This window comes from Diplotaxodon limnothrissa, linkage group LG17 (genome assembly GCF_057381915.1).
Source record: "Diplotaxodon limnothrissa isolate DT_005_m linkage group LG17, D_limnothrissa_male_GT1.1, whole genome shotgun sequence".
In the NCBI taxonomy this organism is placed as follows: Eukaryota; Metazoa; Chordata; class Actinopteri; order Cichliformes; family Cichlidae; genus Diplotaxodon; species Diplotaxodon limnothrissa.
The window spans coordinates 18,436,504-18,451,307 of NC_140612.1; the positions used below are offsets into that span (position 1 = coordinate 18,436,504).

At 43.3% G+C, this 14,804-nt stretch overlaps 1 protein-coding gene across 1 annotated transcript in view; it reads right to left on the bottom strand.

The window, feature by feature from the left end:
• The window catches only part of phf21b (PHD finger protein 21B), an 83,004-nt gene extending 74,810 nt beyond the window's left edge, over positions 1-8,194 (bottom strand). The window contains exon 1 of the mRNA XM_085376534.1: positions 8,111-8,194. Coding sequence (XP_085232660.1) covers positions 8,111-8,194 — 84 coding nt within the window. The remainder of the gene's footprint in view (positions 1-8,110) is intronic.
• Between the last annotated feature and the right edge of the window lie 6,610 nt (positions 8,195-14,804).

Genomic DNA, 14,804 nt, shown 5'->3' on the forward strand with positions numbered 1-14,804 from the left:
TTTGTCGGGTGCTTCTGAGACACATTTTACCTGCTATTAAAGCTAACAGGGACAAAAAGTCCTGGATGTTTGAAAACTTCATGACAAACATGAAGTACCGAGTCCTCCTCAATTGTCATAAGTTTCAGAAACTCAAATAAGGAAGGTGGAGATTGGGTCTACTATGGTTTCCATTAGGACTGGATTTTTGAAGTTCACTGTTCAATCTAATCAAAATGACCTTCACAAGATCTGACTCTAAGTATCTTATTTTCTCTGACCGTTAGTTTGAAACTCACAGATGTTCAGTTTGTTCGCTCAATGGATGAAATTTTTTTTTTTTTTTAAAGGTTTTATGGACCTTTCAGCAGCCCAGACTCCTCAAGAACCTTTGAACTTTGTATAAATACACCTCTTATTCACACCTCATCAAAAATCTCCATCACATGTTCCCAGAGTCAAAGGTGACAGCTGTGGATAATTAAAAGATTTCCAAGGATGTATCACCAATGCTTCATGGAGTTGTGGATGGTCAAACCTTTATGAATTCTCAAAGGATTTCTTGAACGCTCAGCTTTAACTATAGACAGAGAGAGTAAGCGGTCCATTTTTTCAGCTTCAGGACAAATAATTCAATCTGTAGGCTTAACCATGAAATGTGCAAATTCAGTCTAGATGGCGTCCACAGCAAACAGAATTGCTACTGTTTTTTTGGTTTTTTTGAAAGACGAGTTTTGGATTGTTTGTGGCACAAAATCAGATCTAAAATCACAAGGTTGAAAATGGGAACTCGTGATGCGTCCCTAAGTTTACAGTCCAATGAAAAGCTAATGACGTTCCGAGAAGAAACAGAACACAGTGGGAGTTTTAAGCATAAGATGAAAAACAGAGCAGTGGTTTTAATTCATCTGCTGCAATAACAAACTGAAGATCTGAGGTCTGGATTCTGGAAACCTGTGACAGCCAAAATAGTCATCATTGTGATTATCGTGATTGGCTGCAGCTGTCTGATTGAAAAACAGAGCTGTCAGTCACTTCCTGTCCCCCTCTCTAAAAGTGAGATGCTCTCTGTGGTAGCCATGCCTGTGAAATCGGCTCCTTAGTTTTCTCTAACCTGTTCAAGGTGATGGGACCCAGGTGTGTCCCAGCATGCACCAAGGTACCCTGGACAGGTCTCCAGCCCGGACGCTCCCGATCATACTGACGGATAAGTTAGCATCCTGCATTGGAACATCAGACTGAAGCACTTCCTGCTGAGGTGCTCAGTCTGAAATACATCACCGGGTTTAGAGTGTTTGAGCAGAAGAAGCAGAAGAAGGAGGGCCTAAAGGTGTCAGTGTGGAGAGGACACATCAGGAGGAAAAGTGAGGGGGTAACTGAGACGTGAGCTTTGGGCTGAGTTGGGCTTTAAACGGAGGACCTGGCTGATATTTTAGGGGAATCGAGTAAGCGTTTAATCCCTCATAATCCTTTGTTTGTATTTTTAAGATCATCACCTGCTGGCAGATCAATGCAGCGCACCAAAAACTATTATATTTACTTCTGTATAATAAAGAAGGGAACATTTCAAGTAAAGTACTTTTACATTTTAAGAATGTGCTGCTTTTTTGTACCGCTGCACATCGAGGCCGTGAAGGTAATTATCCAATCAAGGTTTCCTAAGACGTACAAGCAAAAAGAAAGGAGGGCAAAGTTATTAAAAACAAAAAAAAAAAAAACTATAGATTGGCCTCAACAGAGAAAAGCCTGTCCTTTACACCAGTCTGCTTTGTTAAACCACGGTTAGTCCAGCAGAAATCCCTAAACCTTTACACGGCTTAATCAGCCCTGCAGAAGCTGGTAATGAGCCGCTGAGGGATTAGACCCCCGAGTTTGTTTTCAGATGCTGGGAAAGATCTCCTGATCGCTGGTACAACCATGATGAGGAAAAATGGAGGGTACCGCTCCCTGAAATCCGGATGGATGGACGGACGTCATGGCCCGCCTCTGGCCCACGCTCTCTAATGTCCAGCTAATGAGCAGAGCTGAAGTCTGACTCAGTATACCAGGCTGACCTCTGACCCTCACTGACTAATCTATGTGCAAAACTGAAATAAGTGAATACCAAGGAGGCAGAGTCTTTAAACGGCTGTAAACTGTTTCTGAGGTAAGCAGGCAGTTTTTAACACCTGCCTCTCTGTATTTACCCCATCACTATTTCCCCACCTTCAGCCACGTCTCATGGCTCTAATCACCCCACCGCTGCCTCACTAACCAGCTCCAAAAGTCTCAGCTGATTTTCACTGATTTCAATGAAAAATGAGCAAAGAACAGACTCCACAGCAGGTGGGCCTGATTTCTTATCTGATCTTAGACACCCCCCGGGGCCAAATCTGCCTTTATGCTCTTATTATTTCCATTTTATGTCCATATGTTGCTTATTTACAGATTAATCAGTGTAATCTTGTAATTAGACAGTAAACCAGAGTTTAGACTGGATCATAAAGGCCTTTGGGTGGGTGACAGAACTACACTGAAGGCGATGAGTCCTCCTGTTGTTCTGAGTACTTGGTAAATAAATTCTTCTCGGCTGACTGCCTGTTGTTGGTTTTTTAATACCTCCTCATTTGCTTTGCTTGTAAAATCTTACTTTTAATTAGTAACTTGTATGAACAGCTGCTGATCTGAGGACTTAAATGCAATACTTGGGTAAATATACTTGACACACTTTAGTAGTCTTACTAGTACCAGTATGGACAGTAAAAACTTGATCTTTACATACACTGGGAGCTGCTTAATGTCAAAAACCCTTCTCTTTTTTTTTGTTTTTAAACATTTTTAGTGGAAGTGATGAAAAAAAAAAAGTTGCATATATATAACCTGACTGTTTATTACAGAACTGAGATTCAAAGCCCCAAAGAGTCCTTGAGAGACAAAACTCAGCTGACATGAAAGCTGCACGTTTGTATCCACAAGTTTAATCTGAGCGTAGCACTTTCTGAGTAACCTGGTTTCGTATGAGCGAGTAAACACAGTGACTGCCGTCCCACAGAGCGGCACACAAAGCAAACAGAGCAGCTGCTCACAGCTGGAGGAGAGAGCAGAGAGTGTGCAGCAGCAGCTCACACAAGCAGACGGTCAGGGTTGATTTTCTGCTGAAATCTACTTTAAAAAGCAGCAGAAATGACTTCAGCATGCATCACAAACATGAACCAGGATACACCAAAAAGCACAAAACAAAACAAAAAGCTGGCGACCTTTAGATTTCAGCTCTTCTCGTGGTTATGGAGCAGGAGGTGATCACTCCTGCTAAATAACACTGTCCTGTTTTAGAGTTATCAGAATCCTGGAGGCTCAGCAGCGATCACAGTGTACAAAGTTAAATAAATGATCATTTTTTATTCTGTGAAGTTTAAGCACCTCATCTGCCCGCCTGCTTCATTTAGAGTCGTCAAATCTCACTCGAAACCTTATGACACACGCCTGAGGCTGCATGACGTTTCCTGTTTCCACGCTGACCTCGACTCTGGAAGCATTTTAGTGAAAACAAACACAAACACATTACTGGTCGCATGACAATGATGTCAGCACAAACAGATACTGCTTACATCATTGTCACTGGAACTACAGACATGAACCTTCTCCTACTGGAGGTCTCTTCCTGCTAAAAAGTAGTTCTTCCTCCCCACAGTCACCAAGTGCTGCTCGATTATTGGAGGGTTTTTTCTAATACTGTGTCGTCTTTACAATATGAGGAGACCATGAGGAGACTGTAGTCGTGACTTGGTGCTACATAAGTAAAAGCAGCTTCAAGTTGGTGATGAGTATTGCAGATGCTGAGAGTGAGTTGTACGAGCTCGGAGGCTACAGAAGTCTTATCCTTCCAGTGTAGGCCGAGATAACCTCAAGCCAGGACAACATGCTGACGTCATTATCTCAGCTATAAATGCAAACATCAGCTCAGCAGCATTTCTCTGAAGCACGTTTACACTAAAGGCTGCAAACATGGATGGCCTTTGAATGTTAAAGATTCAGCCACTGCTGCGTTGGTTCATTGGAGCCAATACCTATCAGGACGACAGGTAAACTTAGTAAACTCTATATTGAACACTTAAAGGAGAGGTTCGCGTGGAAGATTTCCACTTTAAAAATAAAAGTTTACGTCACAGACTTAAACCATGTCTGGGAAATCAGTCCAGTGTTGTTTAGAAACAAACTGTGACTGTTTGGAAGCCTGATGAGGCTCAAGGGGAACAATTTTCAAAGGCCCAAAATGCAATTTTCTTATGGCTGAGGGTCAGGGATGCTTATTTTTGATGATGGCTGAGACCTCACAGAGTTCACCCAGTAGAAACAGCTGACAGCTTGTCAGGTTGTAAAGATGTTCATTTCCGCTGTAAGGTTTTAACCCTGGGCATCTGTGGGACTGACTCACTGCTGCCTCTGCTGAACGTCAGAGGAACAGTTGATGCTTCAGTGATGTCCTCTAACCTCACTGATCAACATGAGGTCATTCCAGCGTCACCCATCACCTTTAAAAAGCACACCATCCAGCAGTAGCCAATCAGAGGGCTGCATTCACACAAACACATTTCGATGAAAGCAGCCTTCCTCGCCCCCCTCTTCATCACATACATATATCTGTGCAGCTGCAGCCATGTGGAACTTTTAAAAAAGCCTTAATGACGCTCGCACACGGTTAAAGTGAGATGTAACCATGGTTACAGATGATGGCTTTGGTGTGGTCTTTGTTTCACTTCCAGCACAGAAATGGGACAAACATTAAAAACACACGTCTGATGGGCTCCGCCTGACGAGACCGCCATGACGCAACAGGGAGCAAGCAGAGCGGCAACGAATCAGTGAAGTCATTTTCTTTCCAGCACCAGCCAGGTGAAAGGTGGGCACGTCAGCCGAGGAGAGACGCTCACACTCACAGCACCACTTTCACCTTTTCTGCTTCAATTTATTTATGAAAAAAATAAATAAATCAAAAACTAAGCAGGTGATTCACTTCCTTGCAAGGTACATCGCCATGGCAACATTAAGCTGCAGACTTAACCTGCTCCAGATAAGAGATCAACAGGTATACACATTGCCTAGCGACCAATCAAATCAAAGATCCTGCAGTCAGTGCGCCTCCCTGACTTTACGGTTTTATTGTTTGGTTTTATTTTTTTGTTCTTTTCTCACTCGCCATCAACACACAGCGCACACTAATGTAAGGCCATCATCAGCCTATGTCAATGCACCACAACTAAACACTAGAGATACACTTAATGTTCAGTATTAAACTTTCAAGATGTGAATGTGAGAAGTAACCCACTGTGTGTGATAAACATGATGAGGATTGGGTACATGGAATCATACCTGTCGAGCATCATCTGGTGCTGGATCTTTAATGTGTGTGAAAGCATTCAGCTGGACTGATTTAAAGAGGTTCTACAGACATCCAGCCCTGCTGTCACAGATCACGCCACGTCTATTGTCATCAGTCTGTGCTCACCTGAGCTCCACATCCACAGACACACAGATTTACCTTCAGACACCTGAGCGAGCTCCACCTGCTTCTACGCAAGGTGAGGAACACGCCTGAAACCAGCCCGACCTTTAAGAAAATTCAAAACAGCAGAGACCTGAGCGTTTACATCATCCCAATTTCGAAATGAACTTAAAGAAGAAACGTTTCATACAAATAAAATCACTGAGCGGGTCTAAAACTGTGGGCCTGGGCCCCACTGATGGGGCACGAAACCACTGGAGGTTCAACATGGATCCTTTTTTTTATTACTGAGAATAAATGATAAAAAAGATTTAATGATGATTTAAAAAATGATTTCATATGAAACTATAATTACAGATGCATTTTCTTTTAATGCTCTCTACTCTTAACTTCCTGTTGACTATAGAGGTGCTTTTGTACTAACTTGCATGATCATAACCACAGTTACTTTGGCCAAGACTGAGATCAGACTTTGGAAAACTGAGACTTCTCCAAACTTTAAAAGAAAAAGAAGAAACTAATCAGATTTCCTTGAACTTTAATTCTAAATCAGCTGAATAAACTAAATGAATAGATGAATGTGAAGCGAGCTAAAGCTGCCTTTATAGGGGACCAGACGACAGGATGTGCTGGAGCAGCGGTCCCCAACCCCCGGGCCTCGGACTGGTACCGGTCCGTCAGTCGTTTGGTACCGGGCCGCAAGAGTTGAAGCTCAGATGTGAAATGTATAGTTTTCAGGGGTTTTATCGGTTTTCAGCGTTATTTTGTTATCGTTTTTATCGTTAACTCGGTTTTCCTGGGTCTTTTCACGTGTGTTATGAATAAATTTTCTTTTTTTCGGTACCAGTACTAGTTTTATTTGTTGTATTTATCCGCGACACCTTAAAGGCCGGTCCGTGAAAATATTGTCGGGCATAAACCGGTCCGTGGCGCAAAAAAGGTTGGAGACCGCTGTGCTAAAGGCCTCTGAGGGATTGTGTAAACGATATCTGCCTGAAATACCAGAAACAACACTTCCAAACACAAACACAGATCAAACACCAGTGTTGGTTTCTGCTCCTCCATGTCACAGATCAAACTGCAGTTTATTCAGACTGTGATGGATCCTCACTGAAGGTCACAGTTCTTCAGATGGAAACTCTCACAGTGGGATAAAACTGATCTTAAAAATGTGTTGTTATTTTTTTTTGGTGTAGATATGAAGTTATGAGGGCTCAAAAATGCTGTAATAATAAATAAAGAGCTCTGAATGTTTGCACTTTGAAGGTAAACTGTGACATGCCTTCATCAAACACATTAAAGCTGGTTCTGGGGCGCCGTGGAGAAAGTTCTCTCAAATTTTTGCTTCAAATATTTGTGGATATCGAAGCCTTTCCTCCGACGCTCCTCACAAACATCCACCTTTAGGCCTCAAACCACGACCCTGAAATGACCTCCAGGGCTTTTCCTTTTACCTCTCTAACCCCCACCCTCCTGCTCGGCTGTGAGTTCATGTTATTTCTGTAAATGTAGATAAATGTGTTTAGACGTGTGCATGGAGGATTGAAGGCCGCTGTGTTTTAAGGAGGAAACATAAAGGTCACTAAAAAGAGAGAAAGAGGAGCGTGGTAATTAAAAACATCGGTGTGCCGTGCTGACTGAGCTTTCTGTCGCTGCCTCCCCTCCCCCTGCTCCTCCACACCAAAAACAGCATCAAAGCAATCAAAATGGTAATGTTAGGCATGAATGGGGCCCATCCCCCCTTTACTCCACCACCTCCTCCTCCTGCCTGAAACTCTGCAGACTTTTTTTCCTCTTCAGCTAGAGGAGGGGGAGGAAGAGGAAAAGGAGGAGTAGGAGGGGGGCAGGAGGTAGTAACCCCCCCCCCCCCCTTTTTTTTCCTCTCAAAATGGAAGCTTCCACTACCAAACTAAAGAAGAAGAAGATGGATTAGTTAAAGTTTACCAGCAGCCAATCAGGAGCTGAGGAAGCTGCACTGTGTAGGAAATAAAGTGAGACACAAACAGAAGAGAAAGAGTGCACGGATGGAGAGCAGCTCCTTCTTCTTCCTCTGATAAATGAGGGGGAAGTTGGGTGCGCTGCTGCCGGGCTGGGACCGGCCGGCGGGGCGGTGCAGCGCCGCGGAGGAGCTCCGAGGAGCTGTCCGCGGTGCTGAACACCATCCAGCCCGGCTCCACGCTCCGCAGCATCCGCCTCAAAGTTAACCAAACATCCGCCACCTCCACATAAAGACCGAGTATTAAAGAAAAGTGAAAGCGAATCAAAGGCACCCTCTGAGGTCATGTGACCAAGAGGGACTAACAGCAGCAGAGTAAACCGTGTCAAATACGCTGAAATTAAACTACTCCATGATGGTTCTGAGAGCTGTGTGAGGTACTCAAAGTCCGGCACAGCTCCTCCATCTGTCCGCCGAGCCGCTCCGCTCTCATCCCCGCTCTCCAGAAACATGTCGACCAACTCAAAATGGACGCTAAAATTCCCCCAACATTACACAACTTTGAGAGGCCGAGCAGGAGCCACTTCCAGCCCGCAGAGCGGGGCAGAGAAGCGGCCCCGGTATGCCCTTCAGAGACCCCCACCCAGCGGGGAAACTTCACGCAGAGCGGGTTTAAGCCGATAAAGTTTCTCACACAGTCCGGCCATAATTACCTGCGGCTGCCGCTTCATCTGCGCCACTACATGCAGGAAAAAGTGCCTCAAGTTAACAAAGCCGCACTCTTTGCACCTCTTCATAAATATTCAGGTCGCGTCCTGATCGCCACACAGCACCAGCAGCAGCACCGCATTATCACCGCTCCACATTCTTGTTGCTCGCAGAAAAACAGCCACGGCAATCAGACAAAGTGCTGCCCAAAGTGCCCTCGGTCAGCGGGACCGGGAAACGGCCGCCGGCGGACATTTTAAGCAGCGAGATGTCGCAGAGTTGCTCCCCGGGAGTGAGCAGCTCTGAGCCCGCTGCTCGGAACGCCACTGAAGGCGAGAACAACACGATGTTTCGTTTACCTGATGACATTGGATCTCTACTTTCAGCGCCTCTTGCAGGCCTTGTAGTTCCATGTTCCGACCAGGAAAGCACTTTTCTCCCACTTTCGACGCGGCCGAGACCAAGTTTGAGTGATTTTAAAGATTTTTTTAAGCGACAATAACAATTGAAAGAAGAACTACTCGGGCTGCAAAGCAAGTTCTCGCTTCTTTTTACAGCCCAGGACTCATCACCCACTTTCCGCCCGTCTTCAAAAGTGCTCCAAACCCGGCGGGAAGAGCTCGGGCTTCGCACGGCTCCTCTCCAGAAGACCACCGAGCGTCGACGGGTCTGACCGGGCAGCCGGGTCGCTTTTCTTTCGCTAATTTTAAGTTGAAAAACGGGGACTATATTTTGTCCGAGTCCGCGGCTTGATTTCACTTTGCCTGGGGAAAAGTTGCGCTTCGGCTGTCAATGGTAATTCTGAAGTTCCCGGATGGAGCAGCGAGAGCAGACCCCCTCCTCCCTGCTTCACTGCGCATGCGCAGTGAGCGGGGGGTTAGTTACAGTCAGGTTTTATGATTAAAAGTCGTGTTTTTACCCCTTTGGTCGCAATAAAACGGCACCTAGTCACACTCTGATGGTTCAGAGAGGTCTAGTTAAAAGAAAAGATAAATAAAAGCTGGTCAATGTGTGAATTACACTGAGCTTTTCACATTCAAACCTAAAGTGCTGGATTGTAAATAAAATTGCTTCATTACAGTCATTACAAAATCTCTAGTTATTCTACAGACTTCAATTATAAATATAACACATATATAACACATGTATAGAAAATCCACATAGATTTAGGATATAAGTTATAAAAAGTTTCTTCAGCTGCAACACTAACAAACTAAAGGCTTACCTAACATCCGAAAATGGTCTTTTATCCACAGGATGCCCACATATAATAATCACTTTAAGCTTAGATACTGTATTTTTATACCATTAAATGAGATTAAAAATAACACACAAAAACTGTGAGCAGCTTTACAGAAAATAAACATAATAAAGCTTTAAAAGTCATAACAGGGCTTTAATATGACAGCTACACCCAGTTCACACAAGCCAACCTGCATCACATGACCCTCACCTGTTTGGAAACTCACAGCAACTTTAGATTTCTCTACTAATAATATCCTAACCCTCATTAATACTTAATGTGCATGATAAATAATATGTAGCTGCTTCTTTGAGTCATAATGTTTTGATGTTAGGTACCACATGCACAGTTATTTTGTTAATTAAGCTGCATCAGGATACACAATATGAGTAAAAGTCAGAAATGAAAACCTGTTGATTTAATAAAAAATAAACTACACCAAACTCACATTGTGTATGTTTTTGTGATGTAAAGGTTTTGTCATTTTCACAGTTGGGCACATCTGCACTGATATTTTTAACACAACAAACAAACACACCAAAATATGTTCACTTAAAGTGGTTGAGTGGAAGGAAAAGACAGTAAGTAGTGATGTAAATAGGTTGGATTTGAAGCATTCATAAAAGACTGATTTTTGTTACATGTGACATCAACTATACAAATTAAAACTATTTAAAAAAAAAATAAAGATGACTTTAAGTGTGGATATTTATCAAAAATAAACCCAGTGTGGCTTTTTTTCGTGAACACATGTTATTCCTGTCATACATGTGAAATAATGCTTGTTTAAACTCCTGCCCAGCGTCGCAGTGGAGCTGACTCGGGCAGAACAGTCTTTGTGTTGTTTACTCCTTTAACATGGATGCTCTGCAGGTTTAAACATGGCAGCAGCAGCGTTCACTCCACTCTCAACTTCCTGAGACAGAGACGCGAGGGGGGGGGGGGGGTAGCAGAAATGCCCCTCAGCAGGACGAACATCCACCCACACCTGCCCCTGTACACTTTCTACCTCGTCACATGAGCACAAAGAGCTCTGCTGGGTTAGTTTCTCCTCACAAATCTGCCCCTTCTCCCCCATTTCTGTCAGTCTGACTCTGGCCCCGCCCCATCTTCCTCCTCCCGCCCTCTGGCCGCAAGCCAAGCTGCGATTGGTCCAGACTGCTTGCAAATAAAAACGGGAGCATGGTTGATGGAGGAAAGCCAATCAGGAGTTGCAAAGGAAAAGCGACAAGAAGGAGAACCAATGAGCGTGAAGGAGGTAGCGGAGGTGGCGGGGCCGCCCCGGCAGTAAGCGTGATGGGAGATGAAAGAGCGGGGATGGCAGCCGGTAACGTCTGAATCCACCGAGAACTCCGGACCCTGAGCTGCACGCGGACTTCAGCTTGTCTCAGACCGACGCTGTGACGCGTCTCTGAGGCGCAGCACCGCGGAGGAGCCGACCCTAGCACCACGGACAGAGGCAGCCGCGTGGGAGGGACTACTTCTTCATGTGCTCTAAGTGTGAGGAGGTTCCGCTCACTGGTCCTCACACAGGCCGCAGAGAAGCCGCAGCACGGAACTGTAACACGGACCTGCCTCTGTCTGCACTTCCGGTCTCCACCAGAGTTGCTCTGAGGGGTCAACAGTCAACTGGGTTTATGACCAAAGGTGGCAGAAACAACAGACACATATTCAGATTTTCTACCGAACTAAAATAATTTTCTGTAATTATAAGCACCGTCTCCAGTTTGATTTGTTTTCCCCCATTATTTTCAACTTTTTCATAGCAGAGACCACAGGTCAAAGTCTAAGTCCTACACATGACAGTTGTTTACAATTAGTTTGTATTACTTATTAATACATTATTCATTCAAAATGCACTCTAAATTAAACTGCTGTGTGAGCTTTAAATAAAGTTCATATTTGGGGATAAAACAGTTGTCTTTGAAAAGTTTGTCCGGTTTATCTGGACAAAAGGCCATAAGAAAGTGACTGATTTTTTTATAGCTTTGATGAGGGTATGGCAGCATTTCCATCCAGAGCTGGATTAGTTTTAGAGCACTTATGGTGGGCACGTCAGATCACTGAAGTCAGTCCATCACAAAGATTCCGTGTGTGAAAGTGATGTCACGCTCCCTGCAGCACTCGGAGTCCTGTCACTTACTGATGGAGAGGCCTGCTCATCAGTATGTGCAGGTGTTGCAGCTGACCTCATTTTATTTCATTTCATTTTATTTCTTTTTGGTGGGAGAGTGTGCATACTTGTCACAAAATCATACTTCCTACTGAAGAACAAAATCATGCTGACTCGTGATGATTCGTTTCCATGAACACAAAGACGTAAATGAGTTGTTCACAGTGACACATGCTGATGTTTACAGAGGGGAAAGGAGAAACAAAGAAAGAAAGAAAATAAATCTTCCTCCAGTGTTTAACAAACTGAACCAGAGCAAAATACAGCAGTCATCACTGAAATACACCAGCAAGAACTAAAACAGGACAGGAGATGTTTCCCATCGTAACCACAGAGTCTAGAGGTATTTTGACAATAATTAAAAAGCAGGTGTATATAGTGTCTGATGGTCCATGAAGTAAACAGAGTAGAAGCACCACACCCTTGTGCCGAGCTCAGCGGTGGGGGGGGGGAGTCTGGTCCTCTAACTGGAACCTGTTCTTCGGCTATCGTCACTATCGCCGTTAGCATGCACTTGAAGTGTGTAACTGTAAAGGTTAAACTTTCTGTTAGATTTTATTAGCTGCCTCTAAAAATAAACAAGTTAAAATAAATAAATAATAATCACTTTTAGACCCACAAATTTAATACTACAAAAGATTGAAAGATTGGTGGCATATGTGTGTGTGTCATTTTTTACATTTGAATATTTTCAATTATAACGTTATTTTTTTCCACATTGACTGGCACTTTACAACAAATACAAATAAAACATATGTTAATTTTTGGAAGAAGGTAAGTATAAATTCTGATCTATAAAATGGTGCATTTTTTACCGCTTAAACGTTTTTATTTATAATATTAAGTATTGGCAAATAAAACTTAAATAATAGTTTTGGTATGAGTTTTCAAACAAAGTAAAGCCAACAAAAATATCTGTCCTGAGACCAGGTGGAGCTCAGACAAGTTTTAATCGGATTTACTGAAAGCTCTCCACCTGTAACAGTCACAGGCAGCATGCAAAATATATGCAGAGCATCACACACTTCTCCAAAAATACTCTGTTTTTGTTGGTTATAATGATGATGATATTCTTACAAAATAAATAGTGTTTAGAAAAAATAATATAATTCACAAGGCGCCTCCCTCAGACACATTTACTAAGCCCACCTGCTACCTCAGGTATCAGTGGGCTGGTTCAGTGTCAGCAGTGTGGGTGTGGGGAGTTGTGAGTGGGTGTGACCCAGAGGTGTCATCTGTGTGGCCTGGCAGCAGGTCAGCAGGTGAGTTCACATATGTGCAAAGAGTGAATGTTGGCTAATTAACACAAACACATTATTTTCTGTTAGAAATGAAGTAAGCTAGCTAATGCTAGGATACCAGTAAATACTCTTTTCTCTTTTTTAAAACCTCACCTCACCTTTTAATAGAGCCATCCTACCGTTTTACCACTCAGCATCACCTAAGAGCGCACCTGGACCAAACCAAATGAGGAGGGAGGAGGCGGGGTAAGGGGCTGAGTTGTTTTTTATTTTTTGCTGCCAAAAACAAAAGAAAACTAATGCTGGGAAACACACATGTTTATAAAACAAGCAAACATTATTTTATGGCGATAGGTTAAAAATTTTCATTTAAAAAAGGCTAGTTTATGTTTTGTAGGGCCCCTGTCAGTCATGGGCCCTTACAGTCATCATCACTTTCTGACGTTATTAAGAGGCAAAAAGAGTTTGGGCAGTATTTTTTCTCCTGGATGAGGTAGATTAGACTTGGTGTGGGTTCACGTGTTTCTGTCTGCAAGCCTTTAAAGGAGAATGTGGTGGCAGTTAAGAAAAGGAAGCAGTCTGAAGTTTGCTCTGTGCTTTAACGCAAAGTTTTTGTGCTGCTAAAAGCAAGACGTCATAATGATGTAGATGTTGGATTTGTTGTGGGCCTGTTCCAGTTTACCTGACGGTTCAGGATATTTTTTTAAAGCATAAGTAGATTTGAAATGTAAAAGCTAGCAGCTGCTTGTATAGCTCGCTAATGCCCTGTCAGTTTCCCATCAAAGTCCACAGGTTTATCCACAATAACCAGAAAATGCTGCTGATCTTTCAGGGTGACAAGCTCTAGACTGTTTTTTTAACAGAACACAAACTCAGCAGAAACTTTAGATTCCAGTTGTTCCACGTCAAACCGAGTTCAGCTTCCTTCCCCAGACAATAGCCAAGACATTATAGTAGATGTTAATAGATGACACTTTTTTAGGTATTAAATTGTGCAAATATTTAGACTTCACTGGGCAAGTACAGAACACCTTGCTTGCCCTGACAAAATGATATTGCTTTTTTGTGACTTTTACCTACATCAACTTCAGCCAGCAAAACCAGCTGCTTCTTCTACACACATGAAAGTTTCTGCTGGGCTTTAACTACACTCCTGACATCTGTTGGAGTTTTTGCCAGTCTAACTGTCCAATCAGCATGAGCATGAGTATCTATGGGGAAAATTAGCTTCACTGTGAGAGAAACTAAACCTTGAATGTCGTACTACAGTTTACGTCAGACACATTATCAATGCTAGATTTTTAAACATTGAAAGTGAAATTAAATAAATATTGGAATTTTTTTTTTTGTCTGGTGGAAAGAATCATTTTAGCTCCATTCGCTCCTGTTTATCTTCGACTGTTTCAGAGCACCACCTGCTGTGCCCCCGGCTGAATTGCAGCTTTCTGCACTCCTGGTTGTAGTTCACAGGCAGCTCACTCCCTTCGTCCGTCCCTCGACACTCGGCTGCCTGCTGATACCCTCCCCCACCCCGGCCAGGTCTGCTACATCAGCTGCTACTTTTCATTTCACGGCTCAGCGGCAAGACTCTTGAAGTCTTCTCTGTGCTTGCTTTACTATTCCAGGCTACTGCAAGTTTTTTAAGCTCCACTCACTCTGAATGGACTCAGACCTGAGATACATGCCGGCTGCTGGTGCTGAGATTTTATTATCAGTCTGCAGGACCACAGCCAGCATGGGAAAAATGTCGAGGTCCAGCTCAGCCCCAGCAGCATTCCCCCCACACCAGTATGTTTCACATTGTCAGTTTAATGTTCACTTCATAAGGCTAGAGCTTTAGTTTGAACAACAATTGTTCTTCGGGTGTCAGTCAAATGAACATAAAGACTCAACAACACAAAGCTCTGCATAAAGAGCATAAAGGATAAAAAAAAAACCCACAAAAAAACATAAAAAGTCCTAAAAAGTTATTACACCAACAAACAGACGCGACACAAAGAGACAACAGAAGAAATACATTGTCACAAAAGAGGTAAGATGGA